This window comes from Oenanthe melanoleuca, chromosome 1 (assembly GCF_029582105.1).
Source record: "Oenanthe melanoleuca isolate GR-GAL-2019-014 chromosome 1, OMel1.0, whole genome shotgun sequence".
Classification (NCBI taxonomy): domain Eukaryota; kingdom Metazoa; phylum Chordata; class Aves; order Passeriformes; family Muscicapidae; genus Oenanthe; species Oenanthe melanoleuca.
The window spans coordinates 49,574,440-49,595,402 of record NC_079333.1 but is presented as its reverse complement, the minus strand read 5'-3'; the positions used below and the strand labels follow the sequence as shown (position 1 = coordinate 49,595,402).

The window sequence follows — 20,963 nt, the reverse complement described above, 5'->3', positions numbered from 1 at the left end:
TAAAGAGCTCTGAGAGGAATAAGAGCACAGAACTGATATTCTCCCAAAGCTTGCAATATGAAATGACAGAGTTTATCCATCACCTCCATCAGTGGATCTGTCAGCAAGGTTTCAGACATGGAGCTCATACATCCAGAGATGCTGACACTTCCATGAGCTATCTTGAGTTTTTGCAAGTTGGGTATGTAGAGGTCACAATAGAGCAGAAGCCCACATGCCATTTAACCAAATGTCCCTGATCTTAATCATAGAAACCATTAAGTGTTATGCAAGCACACCTATATAAATGGCAGCATTTTTTTCCTTGACATGAAAGCTTCAAACTCCTGGGTTGCAGTCCAAATACCATCTGCCCCTGGAGCCTTAAGACTATCCCTTCACAGGAGGCTTGAGTCTGCCTCAGTTTCCTCAGTAACAGCTCAGAATTGCATTTGCCATTTACTGTACAAGAGGCTTTGAAGGACTGACTAATAAGTACAGAAAGGTACACATGCAAATTTTCAGATGCTCTGTGATTTTGATATATATGATCATATATTACATAAAGCTCTGAATGAAAGCATTGTGTAACAGCACTTGTTATCATTGGAATCAAAATGAATATTTAAACTTATACTGGATTTGATTGAAAGACTACTTCATAATCAGAATGTGTGTTAATACAGCTTTTTTTTCTCAAGACAAAAATGCTATTTCAGGTTATTGGCAACAGTATTTGAAACTTTCACCAACTTCACTAGCTAAACAGCTCATAGCTGATAACTGTGAGGACATGGAAAACAAAGGGAAGCAGTGCAGTTCTTATGGGAACAGGCAACATCTTCCTCTGGGTTTGAATAAAACCACACGCAATGATCATGACCTCTGGATGCCTCAGTGCTATAAATACTAAACCATAAGTCAAAGTCTAAACTTCTCAAACTCTCTCTGTTGTTGTGTCAGCAGAATAAAATGTTAAGCCTTCTGTAATAAGGAAGAAATTAATCAATTGGGGATTAAAATAAATTACATATATATGGTTAATGTATGATGCTGATTTAAGTTACTGAAGCTGGCAGCAAAAGCTGCTGCTCTAAGGGGGGTGGAACAAAGTTTCAGGTTGATCCTGTGGTCCCCTCCCACCACCTTCTAACATGTATATAAACTGTCAGCTCCCCAGACCCTCTGCCAGTTCTCTCTTCTAGACTTGCCAGAAGCAGCAGAGGACTAAAGATGAAGATCTTTTTCTTATTCACCTTTTCGACTTTTTTGTTGTCTGTTTTTGAACCAGCAGCTGCTTTTGCTCACTATGACAAGATTTTAACTCACAGTCGAATAAGGGCACGCGACCAGGGGTAAGTAACTGGCTTTTATTTCTAACTTTAAAGGAAACTTGTTAATCTTTAGTGTCCCTTTTCTTCTGGCATTATATTACATGTAATTTTTCACTATTAATTTTTACTGTCATTCAAGTAGAATTTTATTTTAGAATTTATTTTACAATAATTTTTCCTGAATAATAAGCTTTTTGCTGAGTTTTAAAAGGAGACAGAATACTGTTAAATTTCATAAAATGGAAATAAATCGAAAATCACCACTTCTCAGTGGATAAAACGTGATTCAGAATCACCAAAATTAATTTCAGATCATAACTATTGTAATGGGATATCAGAACTATTTAATGTATACTTTCAAACTTTTACAGAGTCGGTAGCTATTCACAATATTTGCTCTCTTTATTCCATTCTGATGAAAATAATGAACACTATTTGAATGTTTTCTAATATGGGAATATATCCCGGGAATCATTTGTGAAATTTCTGTTCCCACTAGAGCAATGCAGCAAGCTGCTCAGCAGGGCTTCCAAAAGGCAATGCTTACAAGCCAGGCTGCTTGGAGACAAGGAAATAATTTAAACAGCTGGTGTCAGGGAAGCACATGTGCCTAAAGATATTTTCCTCTAGTCTTCTTAAGCAAAAACATTCTGTGAATAAGAATTGTTTACCATCCTATCTTCCCACTGCCTGCTACACACATGCTTTTCAAATTTTTTTAACTTTTCAAATAAGAAAGCTCACTGGCTTCCCAGTGATGTAAAGCATATATTCTAACTTCTAAACTGGTGAATTGTTTTAATTGCAAAAGTATAAAAATTAGACATGAAGTTCCCTTGCTGCATGGAATTTGACCATAAGAAATTCATCTTTGTACACCACCATGCTAAAGAACTCGTACTCCTCCTCTGAAGTCTGTGACTCCTTTTATTTACATGTCAATTTACCCTTTGGTCCCCAGTAATTCCCAGAATGTTTATTTAGGTGCCTGCGGTACTCAAAATGGTTGGTAATCAAAATAGCTGATTGATTTACAGAAGACAGGGCTTCCTTCTACATAAAGAACAAGGCACTTTTCTTCCCCATCTCCCCACGACCTTCAGCTGCACAGATGTGCAAAAGACAAAAAGTTTAATGAAAAGAGCCCCATGGTATTCACTGGTCCCTGGTGGCTAGTAATTCACTTCACAGGGGGAAGGGAGAAATGGATTCTGAGGCTTGCCCAGGCACAGCTGGTGATCTCTGCCCATCAGAAACACAGGGTCACACCAGGAGGAAGGGGAAGCTTCTGTCTCTGCAGGGAGGGTGGACTTGCCAAGGAATCCAGCTGGGCAGTCCCAAGAGCTTGCACTGTGGCTACTTCAAAACACACCTGTCCTGGGAACTGAAGCCAGATGTTAATTTCTTACTCAACAGGGAGAGTATTTGCTACTATTTCATGTACAGTTTTTCATGTACAAAAACTTATTTTAAAAATGTTTCTCACTGCATCCATAGCCCAAATGTCTGTGCTCTTCAGCAAGTTATGGGAACAAAAAAGAAATACTTCAGCACCTGCAGAAACTGGTACCAGCAAGCCATCTGTGGAAAGAAAGCGTAAGTATGCTCTGCTTCCAAACTATGCTCCATTGACTGAGGTAACAAAAATGTACAATTAGAAAATTCATTGTCTCCTAGACAAACTAACTGTTTATAGTTCCTATTAGGATCTTTCCTTCTCCTCCTCCAGGTGGCATTGCAATACTGACTTCCCCTTTCGTTCTCTGGGCACACTGCAAGCCATCCAAAATACTTCACCTTTTCAGTAAAGTCTGCCATACTACTGACAGCTTTGGCACCAAGTTTTATTCTACCGCAGACACATTAGGAAGAAGGGTATTTCCTGAAAATGCTTTGAGTGGAACTTGAATATTCTCACAGGCAGTTTTGGAAAACAACCTACTTCTGTGGTTTTATTCCTAGATAGATGTCATGTCTTTGCATGAAAGAAAGTCTGCTCTCAAAATGAGTCTGAGGGAACTCATTACTTTGGCAAGCTCCAGAAGCAAAAAGTGTTTAGCAGTGATAGATAACTTTATGGTTAGGAAAAATAGTTTGAAGCAATGGGCAGCTTATATTCTTCGAACTGAAGTCAGACTTTGTTCTCCTCATGACTAGAATTTAGAGGAATGTTAGTTGTAAAACATTTCACAAATCCTGTGCAAGGCCTCAAGAAGTCTCATGCAGCTAACCAGAGGAAGACATTGAGCAGTGGGGCTGGGTGGATTTGGTCATGACAGTCTACACAAAATTACCACCTGCCCTTCCCCTTCCATTTTAACCCCCCTACCATTGTACAAGCACTCACAGAGCAAGGCTAGATGAGGAAAAGGATGTGTGTGAGAATAAGTTGAGTCATAGAACTCCTAAGGGTTGTTTAAGGGGTTTTTGTGGTTATAATAAAGCATCTGTTGTGACTTAGTCGTAGCCATTAATGAGTTTTATACTCTGCATCCTAAAACCAGAATTACAAAGACTAAAGGGGTTACTCTAATAAGAATGCTAATCCAAAGGACAACAGCTCTTCTCATGTCAATATCTCCAAGTTAACAAATCCTCCCTAACTTATTAAATTGTTGAAAGTTCTTATTATGTGCAATTCCCATTTACAATGGGAGTGCAACATACAAATTTCCTAAAATCAGCATTTGTTGGACCCAAATTCTTTCCACTGTTTCTCAGCAGTATTTTATCTCCATGCCAGCAAGAAGTAGAAACAGATGAGTCACAGAGCTGATTTGAATAAACTGAAAACTGGCTCTATTAGCCAAGAATAACAAGGATTAAGGTAGTGCTGTTCTGTCTTTTTCCTTTGGAATACACTCCTTTGGATGAGGTCAGGACAATGTTGTATTAAAAAAAAAAAAAAAAAAAAAAAAAAAAGACAATAACAACAACAAAACTACCCAAACAAACAAAAAGAAAACCAATCCAAGACAAATGCAGAAACAAACCTCACCAAATCCTCAAGAATGCAGCATTGTTTTCTTATCTGAATAATTGCTTTCGTCCTTCTTTCTGCCACAGGCTTATACTGAGCTAGTAGGGATGCATAGGAGGGTAATTTCTGGTCAGGTCTGGTCTGAGGTGGCACTTCCTCTGTGTGCTGTGCCTACACACAGGTACTGAGGAACTACATCTTGCACCAAGTTTTATTTGGTTCCAACCCTATTGTGGGATGATGCCCCGTACAAACATCTTTTCTCCCATCCCATCTTTCTTACTTTTTGGGCACAGCTAAAGAACTTTTCAACTGCAGAGAACTGTAAGGGAACATAAATAATGTAAGCAGAAACTTGATAACTGAAAAGAAGCCTGTGCATAACAAGATATGTGGTAAAAAAGGCACTGATCTTGTAATGCTTGGCTGAAGAAGCATTTTCTTCTTAACTATGTTCTTCAGCCAATTTTCTGTCTTTCATTAATTGTATCATTGTTGGATATGGTATGAGGATTAAACTTGCCATGTCTTACTCTATGCTTATAACTCAGCTGCCTCTTTCCTTTTTCCAAAGGCTAATTAAACTGTAATCTTTCATAGCTTCCCATGGGATGAGGGGGAAAGATTTTCTATTCCAGGGAAGGAAAAAATATTTTCTCATGACAAAGCAGTTCACACAGTTGGGACAACATTTTGATTTCTATTCTACTACACATTTTTTAAATCAGATAATCATATTATTATGTTTTTATTATTAGCTTTTGGCAAGTATGCAAGAAGGACTAAGAGAAAAAGGTTAGCTTAAAAATCTGTAGCCTAAATTGTATGCTATCAATGCATTCCCAAGAAATAGCCCTCAGTGAATTGCTTTAAAGAAAGATATGTTCTAAAAGAACTGTACAAATACTTTCAATATATGGCTTCTCAGTTGAAAATATGAATATGGCAGAAGAGTGAATATGTCATGTATGTATATGCATGTGAGGGAATGGAGAAAAATATTTTCATAGCATGGAGAAATAAAAGACTGTGTTTAAAAAAGAAATAACCTTCACCTCCTCCATCAGATTGCTCTCTTTAATGGAATGATAATCCTCACTTTTCCAATCATGCTGTTTACTATTTTTTTTCTTCCAGTCTGCTTTATTTTTAAATCCCTTGAAGTAGTCTGGATATTGAAGATATTAAGTCCAACTTTTCATTTGAATAAGCTGTTCATTTTAATGTGGTTGTGGTTAACTTTTTGTCAGTTTTAAATTATGAAACATGAGAGAAATGTACTCAGCTGTCACCAAAGATTCTGCAAATTAAAAGCTGGACTGTAGTGGTTAAAGACCCAGTAAAAACCTTCAAGGAATTGGTCTTCATCAGCTACATCCTAACTACATTGGCCAACATCAGCTACACCTATAAAATAAATCTATCATAGTAAACACTGATGTCATTATGGTGTACCATATAATGTACCATAATTTGAAAAATAATATGTGAAGTTTATGTATTAAATTACTTCCAAAGAGCCAAAATTGCCTCTGTGATAACTTTAGTAAATTTGCATTTTCCTGTGAGAGAGGAGAATTTTTCAAACAGGTCAATGGTAGAACTCTTATTTCTGTCTATTAATTAAGAAGACATTATATCTTATAAGAAATACAATGTGAAAATGAACATTACATTATAGAATCCTCATTCAACCCTGGTTTTCTGTTTTGTATAGCTTAAGTGTATTTGAGAATGAGAGTATTTTATTGACATAATTATATAACATTTCCTGGCCCATGGCAATACTAAAGCCTCTGTATGCTGTGATGACAAGCTTTTTAAACTCTGGTTTTGATTTTTTGTATTCTGGTTTTTCTCCTCACATTTACCTGTGAACTTTCCCTTGTGTCCATCCATCCAGTCCTTCCAGTGACTTCCTTCTCTATAACCAGTCTTATGTCTGCTCCTAATTAGTTGTCTCCTTCATTCCTGAGCTTCTTCAAATTCTTCCTTGGAAAAGAGAGGCTCTCTTATCCCACTTTTTATCACCATACAATGCACAGGACTTTCTCTGAAATACTGGCTAATCCCTATAACCATTATGTAGGTGATCTCATGAAGCTCTGTCACTTTAATTTCTATTCTGTTCATTTAAATTTGTCTTTTTCCTTTACAACCCTTCAGCCAGGATTTTATTTTAATATCCTCATATTTATTTTTTTTTCCTCCTTGTTCAATGTCATAATCTGTTCAACACACAATACTTAAATTAATGCTCTTCAGCTGCTCTTCTAGTTACATCATCTTTTGGTAGCTCTATATGAGCCTACCATAAGCCTGCCCATGTTCCCTCCCAATGATTAAATTTAATGATGGCAGTCATTCTTTAAATTCAAAAGCTTTACATTTAGTAAAATATTACCAATTTATAATCAATAAAAAAGGCTGAATAGCTGAACAGTATGTGCTAACAATGAAAAATTGATAATAAAAATTAAATTATACTTAGCTAAAATTATTTCATTTCTCCTGTATATTATTTAACTGTGCTTTTGTCTATATCCCACAGGACTGTCTTATATGAGTGCTGTCCTGGCTATATGAAGATGGATGGTACAAGAGGATGTCCTGCAGGTACAAGTTTATTTTCTTATGGATTAGTTGGCATATGGAAAGAATTGCAATTACAGCAGAGTTTCAAAGGTGCCTCTTCTTCAGCCCAAGAATGCACAGCTTCATTTTCATGCAGCAAACACAGTTAAAAGTCAACTAGCACTGAATTAGATCATAGAGTTTAGGTTGAATTTCCCAACTCCTTCCAGATTTTGGATTGGTGAGAATTGATAGTGTCTTCAGTTCCCAAGGCTGCCCAAGAAGAACTTTAATTTCTATTCCCATCAAATCTGAGACTAGTCTAAAGCATACCAGTGTGATCAGAAAGCCAGGACACAAGGAGCATATCTAAATTTTGTATTTTTCTTTTTCTGAAGAAACTTGAATCTAATTTATCTAAAAGTCTTATAGCCTTTATCAAAGAAAGAGTGAAAATGAAGACAGAAATTATTCATCTCTCCTATTTACACATTCTGCTTTGTAAAAATAAAGCTAATTGCAGCAGGAAAGAGTAGCATGAGAAGGAACACATTTCATAATTTTTGATCCCCATGTCTGAAATTATCCTTTTATGTTCAATAATGCAGAGTTCAGTTTGTTTAGATAAATTAATCTCCCTTCAGATGCTGACATCAGGATGAGATCAGTCACACACTAGAATTGCCTGTTCTTCTCCATAACCATAAAGAGAGCCAAGAACCATTAGACTGCATGCAAATGTCTCTCTTCTAGATGCCTGAAATTAGGAGATGAATGCTGTTCTCATGAAGCCATGTTTTAACTGTGAGACTATAGCCATTATTACTGTCTGGATGAATCAGTAGATGCATAAACCAAACACTGGAAAAGGAGCAAGAGGCCTCACAAAAAGAATTCTGGTCCTTTGTGACCGAATGAGACCCACTCCACTGAAATTTTTGTGATTATAAATGGATAGCCTCCCATTTCATGCTGGGTTGATACAAAATACAACAGCTCTTCTAAAGGACACTTTACAATACTCAGTATTGTTTGAACTAATTTTTCATTAATAAAAACACAAAGAACAATGGCAAGCAGATGTGCTTAGATTATTTTTTATTATGTTGACAATGAAATTTTTTATCTAAAAGTGTTGTTTAATACTGACTTAAACAGATTCAGAACTATTCTGCATGCAAAAGACACAAAGAAAATTTGATTGTGATAAACTGGGGGCCTGAAGAGTTTATTCTTACCTCATGTTTGTTTTAGTTGCTCCTATTGATCACGTGTATGGCACTCTGGGTATTGTGGGCGCCACCTCCACTCAGCAGTACTCAGACATATCAAGGCTGAGAGAAGAGATTGAGGGACGAGGGTCATTCACTTTCTTTGCACCAAGCAATGAAGCCTGGGACCAACTAGATTCAGTAAGTGTGTGAATGTGTGTGTCTGTCTGTGTGCATTGTGAGAGAGTTAAACTTTTTAGCTGAAGCAGCTAGAGTGGGATGAATTAGATTGTAAACAATGTCAAGACTTTAGACATAGAATGGCATAATACAAGTAATAATGAAACAATCTACATGTTTAACACACATTTATGAATCTAGAGAGGATTTACTTTCAGGGGTATTAAGCAACTGTAATAGTTTCTTATTTAAGCACTTGCATGACACCTATTAGCATTGTTAATTTTATTAACATAGTTTCAGGGAAATTCCTAGGAATTCCAGCAGCTGCAAGATGTATGGCTGTACATTATCAGTAATTCAGGTGTCCTTCTTTAGTAATGATTTTAGCTAAATAAACATTGAATTAAAGCGTCTCCAATGACTTGTCTGTGATGAAACCTCATCTTCCATTGGAGAGCAAATCAGACTTAAAGATCATTTAAGTAGAGCCAGATTTATAGGAATCAAAATCATCTTCCCTAACACATGCTGAATATGTTAAAAGTATATCCTAAAGTAAAACAATATGTACATCTTTCTGAGTGGGAAGAATGCTTTGAAGCTTCTAATTAATTAAATTCCTTTTTTTTTCCTTCAGGAAATTCACAGGAATTTGGTTGACAATGTAAATATTGAACTGTACAATGCTCTCCACCACCACATGTTAAACAAGCGCATGCTGACAAAAGATCTGAAGAATGGCTTGACCCTGGTGTCTATGTACAATGGCCAGAAATTGCTTATTAACCATTATCCTAATGGGGTAAGACTATTCCCTTTTTTTTCCCCTAATGTATTTATTTAATTACAACCCTTATTTCCCTTATTTCCTTATATAACTAAGAAAATATATGATCAAAAATTTACCATCTACCAAGTCAGTTGCTGCTGACAAAAAGAAATATTCTCTTGAAGGGCTTTTGACTGCTGTGTAGACTAATCCCTAAGAAAGAATGAGTAAACTTTGTGCTGTTAAGAAATCAAAGTTCAAATGAAAATTAATTTTCTTCATAAAAGACAATGCCTTTTGTGGTCAAAATACATGATCATAATAAATTTGAAAGAAAAATCTACTATTAATTTTCATAGTTTTGCTAAATAATATTAAAGCAGATCTTTTTTTCTAATTTGAGCGCTTAGTAGGAGCATTGAAGGTTGTAGGAAACACACATCCCTTATTTGGCTAGAAAAAAATCATTTTTATAAATATTAGAAACCACCCAGTTAAGTCACTCATCTTTGTTGTCTTAGATGCATCAAAATGTTTGTATATCTACAGGTTGCATCACTAAAAACTAAAAATACAATCACCATATTAGCCAGATAAGAAAACCCAAATCAGAATAATTTCAGTAAGAAATGAAACATGAATATGAAATCAATGTAACCTGAATTAGTCTGCTGCTATCTTTCCAAAAGCTTAGCCAAACTTTCAAATCTTACAGGGCTTTGATTCAAATTTTGGAAAAAAAAAATCTGAAATAACAACAGTGAATACACATTGCCAGTCTGTGAGAGTCAGGCAGCAAGCTTGTGCTCAAATTAATGTTTAATCTTCTCCTACTTGATTCTTCAAATACAGGTTGTTACAGTTAACTGTGCCAGGATCATCCATGGCAATCAGATTGCTACCAATGGTGTTGTGCACGTTGTTGATCGTGTCCTGACTGCTGTTGGAAATACCATTCAAGACATCATTGAATCTGAGGAGGATCTTTCATCGTTTAGAGTGAGTGGACAAAAATAAAAACTCTTCTCTGTTTATTTAAGGAGGGGTTTTTTATTCCTTTTTAATTTCTTTATGATTTCTGGAGGTAAGAAGGGTTAGCTTAGTAAGTGAGAGAAATAAATTAAATTAAGAGCTGCAGCTAATATCGCAAATCTAGATATATAAAAAGGCAACATCAATAGGACAGAATGTGTCCTTGTACATAAAAAAGTGTTCTCTTCAAGCACTGAGAAAATGAAATGTTAGCATGAACTTACAGTGTCTGATGCTGAATAAATAACAACAGTTTCAAAATGGATGATAAAAAATGGTAAAGATGCCAAATGAATTTCAGAACCTCATAGCAAGTTTTAGAGCACCCATAGATGCACATAAGAAGGATTTTTCTTGCACAGAGGAAGTATGATTAGAAATTGTCCAAGTTCCTAATTTTTACATCTTCTGAAAAATGTGTCTGCACAGTGCAATGGGATTTCAAGCTGCATGTTTAAAAAATATGCCAATGGTTTGCAAATAACTGTTCTCCTTTTCCATCTGCCATCTCCCTAATAAATGCAAAAAGGTATTTTAAATGCAAAGGCATAAACATGGAGAGGATCCTCTGAAATCTCTCAAATCCAGTTCATGACAGTTGCAAGCAACCATATTTAATCTCTTTAAAAAAACTTACAAAAATCAATACTTTCTACTTTTCCATTAAAAAATTTCACTGCAATTTTTTTTCATCTTTCTATAACATTCATGATCTGTCTTTTTAAAGCACTATGATTTCAGTCTAACATTCAAGTATCTGCTGGCATGAGGTGAAACTAGACAGATAATGTATTTTGGTAATATTTCAAACAATCTTTAAAAGAAAAAACTTATATTTTAGGATTCTGCCATTACATCAGGTGTCATGGATATTCTTGGAAGACCTGGTCATTACACACTCTTTGTTCCTACTAATGAAGCTTTTCAGAGACTTCCAAGGGGATTTTTTGAAAGAATCAGGCATGACAAGGTGGCTTCTGAAGGTATTTAAACTTTTTCCAAATGAAAAATATGTATGGATCAGGAGGCAGAAAATACATTATCCTTATAGCTCTGGAATCAAGCACCTCTACTTTCATGTGTGTAGGAGGAGTTATTTCTTCTGCTTCTAATACTTGCCTAAGGATAGAAAGTCATTGAAAACTTAGTCTCCAAAACGGTTTTAAGGGAACTGTGAAAATATAGGCACATTGCCTTTCTAATACTTCAGCTGCATAGGTCTGACAGACATTTCTGTCCCTAGAAACAGGCTATCAGAATATGAAATTCTCTCATACCTTTGCATAACCTATGGAATTTTGTACTCAAAGGTCCTTTTGGAGCATATCATATGCAGTCACCAGCAGATTGTAGCACAACCAATTTTTAGTTTTAATAATATAGGGGATGCCAAATAGTTTGACCATATACATTATTTAGAGGCCTAAAGTATCATTAAATTTAAATAAAGTGCCTGTGAGTGAAATTAATTAAAAGTAGTGTAACTGGAATAATTTATTCCAAACTATATGTAAATTATACATATATGAATATGTGTCCAAACAGCTACATCTATTAAATTGCTGCTCTTTCCTCTGCAGCTCTTGTGAAGTTCCATATATTAAATACTCTGCAGTGCTCAGAAGCCATCACAGGTGGAGCTGTCTATGAAACCCTGGAAGGAAACACTATTGAAGTTGGCTGTGATGGTGAAAGTCTGACTGTGAACGGAGTGAAAATGGTGAAACGCAAAGATATTGTGGCAAGCAATGGTGTTATCCACTTCATTGATCAAGTGCTAATTCCTGATTCTGGTCAGTGATGTGCTTGAAAAGCTTGTTTCACTGAAGATACTTTACCCAGATTCCCTCAGATATATAGTTCTGGATAAGCACAGAGAATCCAAATGAGGAATAAGAAGATACTGTGTTTTAAAATACCTTTTCTTAATTCTTTATTTGCAGCCAAACAAGTAATTGAGCTTGGAGGGGCTCAGCAGACTACATTTACTGACCTGGTGGCACAGCTAGGCCTGGCATCTTCTCTAAGGCCAGAAGGCCAATACACTCTCCTGGCTCCTCTGAATGGTGCTTTCTCAGGTTAGTAGCCCTAAAAGATTGTCAAAATAAACAAGAATGTATGCTACTCTGACAGTTTTCCAAATAACCCCCAGTACTTGTTCTCAGTCTCACAGCAAGAGCATCATAGACAGAATGACTTCATCCTTTCAAAATACATACCTTGTAGAAAGATAAAACAAGCCTAACCACCAGACTGCACAGCTTGATTTCAGTCATGTAATTTGCTAATGGAAATAGTAGCACTAAAACTAGATACAAAATATAGAAAGATTGTAGGAATGGAAAGATATCAATGAACTGCAAGTTTCCTTAATCTTTACATCACTTCCATTAGATTCAAAACTTATTTATTCTCAGAAACTGTATGCAGTGACAAACATCCACTCGATCACTCCCCTCTTTCCCCCACTCTGGGGTGGGGAAGAGAATAAGGAAAAAAACATACCTTAAAAAACCTCATAGGTTTAGATAAGAGCAATTTGATAAGTGTGACAAAGTAAAATAATAATATTAATAATCCTAATATTACTAATAGTAATAATAATAATAGTAATAATAATAGGATAATTAAAACCTAAGAGAAACAGATGATGCACAATACAATTATCCACTACCAGCTGACCTATGCCCAGCCAGTGACTGGCACCTTCCAGCTATCTTCCCCAAGTTTATACACTGGGCATGGCATTCTAAGGTATGGAACATCTTTTTGGCCAGTTTGGGTCACCTGGCCATGCTCTCTCCCAGCTCTCATGCACTGCCCATTGGCAGAGCATGGAACACTGAGATGTCCTTGGCTGATGGTGAGCACTGCTCAGAAACAACATCAGGAATAACATCTGCATGTTATCAACATTATACTCATACTAAATCCAAATCTCAACACTCCTAGGAGGAAAATTGACTCTATCCCAGTTAAACCCAGGAAATAGTTAGTATCTATCAGTACATTAAAGCAGAGAGAAGCTGATAGAAATATACTGTAAGACAGGTGTTTGTATATTTGCAGAGGTAACCTCATGGACCTCTTGCCTTTTCTCAAAGAATCAGAGTGGTTGTCTCACTACCATGGAAGAAAATTGGGGAGATTTTAGGTGTACATATGGAAAGAACTAGCTAGTTCTAATACAAACTATAGCAGTAATTCAGAAGATGGAGCAGGCCCACATATCAATCATCAGACATATTAGTTATAGTAATTAATCATGGTTGTGTGTAGTGGTTTTGATTTGCTAATACAAACCAGCACATTGTGCCAAAAGATCTTGACTGAATTTGAGAAATGGTCTGAACAATTTGCTTTCTGTATACACAGACCTGTCCACACTTTAACTCAAGCATATCAAAGAAAGATTCAGTATTTCCAGACTATTTTTGAATAAAAATTCACTGTATAAAACCACTATACATTAATATCTAAATGGCTTTTTAGATGACACCTTAAGGCTGGATCAACGTCTTCTTAAAACAATCCTGCAGAATCACATCATAAAAGTGAAAGTTGGGCTCAATGAACTGTACAATGGACAAGAGCTGGAAACAATTGGAGGAAAACTCCTTAGAGTCTTTGTGTATCGCACAGTAAGTGAATGAGTCTTTCTAAAAATATGCATCCAACTGTGAAAAGGGAGAGTCAATAAAAGGCAAAGCTGAATGAAACCCCCAGCATTTACCATTGTGACTATCCAGCAAAAAATCCTTAAACTTTTAAGACAGCAGAAAATGAAAATCTGATCTTTCTCAATCTGAGTTTTGTTTGCATGAAGAACTCTTTGGGAAAATGCAACAGAATTTCATATTGGGTGCTCAGGTAATTATAAATTTTTAAAGCTCATTTTTAGAACTAATTAAGAATATTCTCAAAGGAAAAACACAAAAGATCAAGTCTTAAAATAGTTGCACTGTGATATTTTATGCTATATTTTGCTATTTCTGCTTTCTCAAGCAATGCCAAATTTCCTGGCAAGAACACACAATTCAACGGTAGGAAATACATATGGTTGCTATTTTTAACATTGTGTAAACAGCTACACTTGTTTCTCTTTCACTAAGGCTGTATGTATTGAAAATTCATGCATGGTCAGAGGAAGCAAAGAAGGAAGAAATGGTTTCATTCACATCTTCAGACAGATCATCAATCCAGCAGAAAAGACATTGCATGAAATGCTGAGGAATGATAAGCGTTTTAGGTAAGTAGCAGTATTGACAGAACTGAGATTTTCCTGCAGAAGGTAACTGTATATACAGCACAGCTGCTCTGAGAAAAAGCTTTGGCCTGTGAGCATGTGAGTTGTTGGGGTTTTGAGAGCAGGGATGGCAGAGAAGGGTTTATTACCCACATAAACAGCATAAAAGGAAAAAAATGTGGGGGAAGACAAAGTGTTCTCCTGCTGTATACTGAAAAGGCTTCAATTCCACAGAATGTTTTATGGCCCAAGGGGTTGTAAGACACTAGAATGAGAAGAGTAAGAGGACAGAAGGAATTGAAAGATGCACCCAGAGCTATAAATGCAATAGACTCTAGAGTTTTAACTAATGAGTGGTACAATTCCATATGGGTGCAGCAGGACTGCAAACCTTTCCAGTACTTATTTCTGTCCGTTTCCTGCAAGTATCTCAATACTCCTAGAGCAAGAACTATCCTTTGCATCCTCCTTTCATCTGTTTGATCTGTGAGGGTTTTAATTTGATGAATCTTGCTCTGATTCAGGCTGCCAACATGTTTTTTTCAAATACTTTTTCCTCTGTCTGCTACTTTTAAGACTGTCTTTTCCTGGTTTTTTTTCTCCTTTTCCTCTTCTGCTATCTTTATTTCTGGGAAACAGTGAAAGTGTTTGAAAATTGGAACACCATCAGAAATGAGAAAACTAAGTACCTGGGCCCAGTTATATTTATCATGTTTCAACAAAATGTATTTGTGGTTTGTAAACAGCATTTTCCTCAGTCTGGTGAAAGCTGCAGATTTGGATGAAGTTCTGTCACGGCCTGGACAGTGGACTCTCTTTGTCCCAACTAATGATGCCTTTAAAGGTTTGACTGATGATGACAAGGACATACTGATAAGTAAGTAACATAAAAAACCCTGGAATTACTAGCACAGTAAAATTGATTGGAAAGGAGACTAATGCACCTCTCACACAAAAGCTGTCTGCTGAAGCAGTTTACCTTTTGCATAGAGCAGGTCATAGGAATCCCCTAAATTATTCCCTTCTTGAGCATATAGAAAATGTCTGTTTGGAAAAAAACTCCAACATGATTTTTAAATTTAAATTTCATTCTTCAATATCTTATTCCATAGTGCAGCTTCCTTCTATTATTTTTGTCTTCAATTCAGAACTTAAATTGTTCCATGGTCAATGCCATATTAGACTAATTCTGTAGTTAACAAGACAATTTTATTTGCCCTTCTGCTTTTCAAGGACCTTTTTGCATCATTTTTTCTATCATTTTGACTCAGTTACTTAATGCTTTCCTTGGCCCCCATAATTTTTTTACAGCAGATTTTTTTTTCTTTGTGCCAGATTACTTTATAGAATTCTGTCTTGGTCTTCTTTTAAGTTATTATGTTGCTTTCTCCATAAAGACTAAGCCTTAAAGTGTATAAACTTTGTTTATCAGTAAAAAAGACACAAACCAAGAATTATTTTAACCAGTAAATGCAGTGGCATAGTTACAAAGGTAATCAGATAGTTTGTGCAAAAATCTTTGGAGTGGCCGTGTTAAGGCTTTTTATGTAACTTTATGCAATCTATGAATGGCCCAGTCACAAAATATCAATTCTAATTTTACTAGGAAGAAAAAGATCATTTAATTGCATCCCAGTAGTGAAGTAACTTGCAGTAGTTACAGTGAAAAGAGCAATACACAGGGGAAAAAATAAAAATGTTCACTGAGAGAGACATCAGGAAAAGAATATGGCCAGACAAGATTCCCTCTGCAGCTTCATCAAGGCTGGAACTCCTAATAACTACTAATATCAGCATGTGATTCTAGTATTAAACTTAGAATGGTCAAATAGATGTGTTTTAAAGCTTCTCTGCTTCATATTCTATCTCCTGGGGATGTTATGGTTTTTCTGCAGCCCACCTATGACTCTCAGCCTTCATAGACCCAGGGAGACCTATCAGGATATTAACTTGGGCTAGAGGATACATTTGTTTTTTAGACAGGAAATATTGGGGGTTTTTTTTTTTTGACCCACAAAGGAATGTCAAACTTTGAAATATGGAAATCATCCCTAAAATAGAGTGGGTTCCCCCTTTCCCAACTTTTCCAAGTTGTTTCTGTCCTCTGTAAGAACAGACAAACCCAGCATTGACTCCTTTTATGTTCTTCTGTAGAAGATTTCTCATAGGATCTTTGTGATTTTGTTCTGAGTACCTTTTTGGCATATAGTTGGGTTTTTTCCCATTGTAATAATTTTAACAAATTCAAATTGTTTGTGTTAGTGGTGTTTTCATACATATTGTGTCGCACTCTAGTTCAAGTCTATGTGAATCCTTAGAATTCCCACAAAGAACTATCCTCTGCCATTTAATTTTTATTCCTTCTCTTTTTTATTTTTACATAGGAGACAAAAATGCTCTCAGGAATATTCTTCTTTACCACTTGACACAAGGAGTTTTCATTGGAAGTGGCTTTGAGCCTGGTGTAACCAATATTCTTAAAACCATCCAAGGAGGCAAACTCTACTTGAAAACAGTTAAGTATAGAAAATGTCTCCCTGCTACAGCCTTGGAACAGAGATTTGATATTCCATGTCTTTCCACATTATAGAATGGCATGCACTTCTCCAAATGTTATAATAAGATTTGGGGTTGTTTTCTAATGACTCTTATAACTTGGGCTCTCTTTTGATCCTTTGCCAGGTGAATGATACCCTTCTGGTTAATGAGCTGAAATCAAGAGAATCTGATCTCATGGCAACAAATGGTGTCATTCATGTCATTGACAAACTCCTATACCCAGCTGGTGAGTATTTAATGAAATTTGCACCCACTCTTTTAAATCTGTTTGCATGCTATATAACTGCAATAACTTTTAAAAGTTAATTAATTTAAAGGTACAATTCCTATGTGGAATTTGAAACAGAAAATTTACCTCAATGCTTATTTTGTGGAAGAACCTTGCTTGAAAAATTGGCAAGATTTTGAAATTTTATTAAATTTTATTAAAATAGAGTATATGAAGGACAAGACTAGCCAAAGACTAGCTTTTCTGCTGGTAAAGAATATTATGTATCAAGTATGTGTTTGAGAATGATTGCATCAACTGATCACTGTAAATCAAAGCAAAATGCACACATTTGTGTATTTCCTCTTACATGCCTGCTTCTTTTGTCAGAAATGCCCGTTGGAAATGATCAGCTGCTCACAATATTGAAGAAGTTGATTAAATACATTCAAATTAAGGTATTCTTTCAGTAATTATACCTCTTTCTGGCAGGATCTGTGAAACTGAGCACATTATAAGTAATAAGTGATCCTCTGGTCCTTTCTTTCTTCAGCAGACAACACATTCCAATGGTTCCCAGTTATCCAAATATAATCATGAATGATACCCTGCACTCAACAGTTAGGTTTTTCAATGCCAAACAATTGTAGAATATTTGCATTTGGATAATTCAGTGTGAATTAGTCCAAATCTGCCCTTCAGTTCACTTTATCACTCTTGGAAAGCAAAGCACTTATTTGAAAAAAATACTGAGTCATAAATTCTTATGCCATTAAAGCCAGCAGTATCAATAACCTGTGAAGAAAAGTAGGCATCCTTGTCTACTCAGCTATCCTCTTGAGACTACATTCTCCCTCAAAGATGAATGAGAGAGCCTAGACAAATAGCATCACCTAACCTTTAGGTCACTGAAGCAGTGAATCCTAACCACACTCACTAGGAAACTATAAGGCAAGTGCTACTTTTGAAAAATTTTAAATAAATTGCTTTTTTGTTTTTATAGTTTGTTCGTGACAGTACCTTCAAAGAGATTCCACTGACATTTTACAGTAAGTTCATTTTAAATACTTCCAGATGTGTTGAATATTGCTTTTTAAGTGGTGCCAATTCCAATTTGGAATTGTGCATCTCTTTTTCAATAAAGAATAAAGCAATTTCTGGGAAAGTAAGATGTGCCAATGAAGAAAAGGAAGAGAAAGACTCAAAGCAGAATGTTGCTGGCTGCTGTGCTACTGTATTTTTTCCTTTCCAGATGTGTGACTGGAAAGTAACCCTGAAATAAGCCGTGCAAGCTCTTGGGGTAGACAAGATACATATGGAAAAGATTGCTTTTCAGTGTTTAGCCAAAGTTCAGTGCTTGGTGCATAACACAGTTGTATCTCTCTCTAAGATGTAGCATTGTATTGTACTCACTCTCCAAGATGCAGCATTGACTGTGCACTGAGATACTTTCTTTTTCATAAATATTTACAGAGAGACAGGGTGTACCTCTTGTCTCTGTCTCCCATGTGTGCAAATATGAGGCTTGAATGGGAGACAGTTGTTCAGAATACTTTCTCTTTAGGGAGTAAATGTAAAAAAACCACCCCTTTTAGCTCTCTTGCAGCCTTTCTCAGGTTTGGGTTTGATTTCTGAATATAGAGTATGTGTTGAAACAAGATGTTAGAAGAAAAGGGGCTGGTGTAACTTTGTGAGGCAATATAAATTCAATTAAATGATTAAATTCCAGTGGAGTTCTATCCATATTTCACAGTAGAAAGTAAAATCATCACATCAGACTGTTGAAAACTGGGAATGGACATAGAGAAGTTCAAAACCCTAGGAGCAAAAAATAGCACAATTCACCTTGATGACAAGTTGAATATGAGCCAACAGTCCTCCAGCAGCCAAAACAGCCAACTCTGTCCTGGGGTGCATCAGGCACAGCATCACAGCCAGGCAAGGGAGGGGATTGTCCTGCTCTGCTCTGAGCTGGGGCAGCCTCACCTCCAGTGCTGGGGCAGTTTGGGAGCCAACTTTGGCCCAGTGTCCAGAGGAGGGAGACCAAGATGGTGAAAGGTCTTGAGGTCAAGACTTATGAGGAGCTGGTGAGGTTACTTGGCTTGTTTATTTTGGAGAAGAGAAGGCTGAGGGGTGTCCTCAGTGCTGAGCAGTGACCCCACTGCAACCCATGCCTTCCCCAAGAAGGGCAGTGTGGGGTGTGCTGGTCTGCTTTATGGTGACCCACGGCAGGACACGAGGAAATGGAATGGAGCTGCTTTGGGAAAAGTTCAGATGGCACATTAGGAAAAGGTTCTTCTCCCAGAGGGTGGTTGGTCACTGGAACAAGCTCCTCAGGAAAGTGGTCACATCAGCAAGGCCTGACAGAGTTCAAGGAGCTTCTGGACAGCATCCTTGGTCATATGGCTTAGGCTCAGGTAGTCCTCTGAGAAGGAGGAAGTTGGATTTGATGATCCCTATGCATCCCTTCCAACTTGAGATATCCTATGATTCTACTTCCCATGGCCAGTGAGAGTAGCACAATAAGCAATGCCTATAAAAATTAGGCTAGAGAGGTAAATGTGGACATGTAGAAAGCTGTAGCTGTAGATTTAGGTGAATGAAAGACTAGGAAGGCTGGAACATCTATAAGTGTGGGCTCCTCCAGCAGATAGCTGAGTCAAATCACTATTAGAGGTGTTCAATGAATACTTGAGTCTGTCCTGGGTGTAGAGGGACAACATGATCTCCCAAGGGCATATTTTCTGTGATGTTCTATCTGTAGTTCTGAATGCTAGAAGGTTTCCTCTGTGTGCCTGTTCAGCTCCCTGATGAAAAGGGCAATACTCAGCCATAGGTATGTCAGGGAATTGTGCAAAACCTTGTGTGGGTAATTTTACAAGCCCTCTCTATTATGTGCCATACATCATCATGGGTACAATGACCCATGGGTTTCATAAGGCTCCAAGGCAAATACCAGATCAGCAGATTCCGTCTGCAGGTGACATGAGTGGATCACCATTTCATAAGCAGAACCAAGATTCATACTCCAGCTCCTTTTGAGTGTCTATTCCCCCATCAATATCTATGATTTTATCCACATCCTTATAAGCAGACCAAATCTAACTGATCATTGACTCAAAGAAGTTGCACAAATGGAATGCACTGTATATTCCATTTTCTATATTTTCAGAAATTAACATAATTGAAAGCAACGTCCAGCCTATCATCAAAAAGGAAGGTAAATGAGGCCCGTGGTATATATATTTCTGCATATGTCCATATACATATTCAGAATATATATTGAATATATTTCTTTAACGGGATGTATTTTATACCTAGCAACTCCAGCATGCTAAGCACTTTGCTGGAAAAGCAAAGATACATATATTGCAATTAGAACTGACTGAAATATTTTGTATGAAAAGATTTCCCATGGATTTTTTTCTCCCCAAATGAGTTTTCTCCTTTTTCTATGGGTATTTATAATACCTTAAATAATCATCTTTCAAACCATTTATTTTATCACCTTTTTTTTTTTTTAAGACATTTCCTTTTTTTTTTTTTAATTATAGCAGATACTTTAAAGTAGATATGTTTCTTATATTTTAAAGAAAAAGATGGGTTCATTTTTCTATAATTTTCAATCAGTTCTAACTACCAATATCTGTTGGATGCCTAAATATTATATCTCCTCAATCTCTGGCTTTTTTTATTTCCCCATATAGAAGCATTACTTAAAGATTAGTGATGGGACTGAAGAGAAAAAAATGTGTGGATTGGACTGCTAAAATCACTTCTGATTTATAACTTAAGTAAAGCTGATGAGATCCAGCTTCCCATTGAAATAAAAATGCTGAAAGGAAATTGTTTTATCTCAACTGAGAAAGGCAGCTAAAAATGTCATGC

General features: G+C 36.5%; 1 protein-coding gene across 12 annotated transcripts in view; it reads left to right on the top strand.

The window, feature by feature from the left end:
• Positions 1-1,100: 1,100 nt before the first annotated feature.
• Positions 1,101-20,963, top strand: part of POSTN (periostin) — a 30,848-nt gene continuing 10,985 nt past the window's right edge. For 2 of the 12 annotated variants that reach the window (XM_056488055.1, XM_056488032.1), the window contains exons 1-17: positions 1,111-1,334; positions 2,811-2,909; positions 6,845-6,909; positions 8,122-8,279; positions 8,899-9,063; positions 9,883-10,029; positions 10,904-11,045; positions 11,643-11,855; positions 12,006-12,140; positions 13,555-13,703; positions 14,175-14,311; positions 15,055-15,185; positions 16,693-16,823; positions 16,991-17,093; positions 17,466-17,533; positions 18,079-18,124; positions 20,248-20,295. In XM_056488055.1, the coding sequence (XP_056344030.1) occupies positions 1,213-1,334; positions 2,811-2,909; positions 6,845-6,909; positions 8,122-8,279; positions 8,899-9,063; positions 9,883-10,029; positions 10,904-11,045; positions 11,643-11,855; positions 12,006-12,140; positions 13,555-13,703; positions 14,175-14,311; positions 15,055-15,185; positions 16,693-16,823; positions 16,991-17,093; positions 17,466-17,533; positions 18,079-18,124; positions 20,248-20,295 (2,059 nt within the window). In that variant the 5' untranslated portion in view covers positions 1,111-1,212. Of the gene's footprint in view, positions 1,335-2,810; positions 2,910-6,844; positions 6,910-8,121; positions 8,280-8,898; positions 9,064-9,882; positions 10,030-10,903; positions 11,046-11,642; positions 11,856-12,005; positions 12,141-13,554; positions 13,704-14,174; positions 14,312-15,054; positions 15,186-16,692; positions 16,824-16,990; positions 17,094-17,465; positions 17,534-18,078; positions 18,125-20,247; positions 20,296-20,963 lie in introns of all 12 variants that reach the window. The other 10 variants (XM_056488078.1, XM_056488041.1, XM_056488052.1 and 7 more) reach the window with 9 other exon arrangements.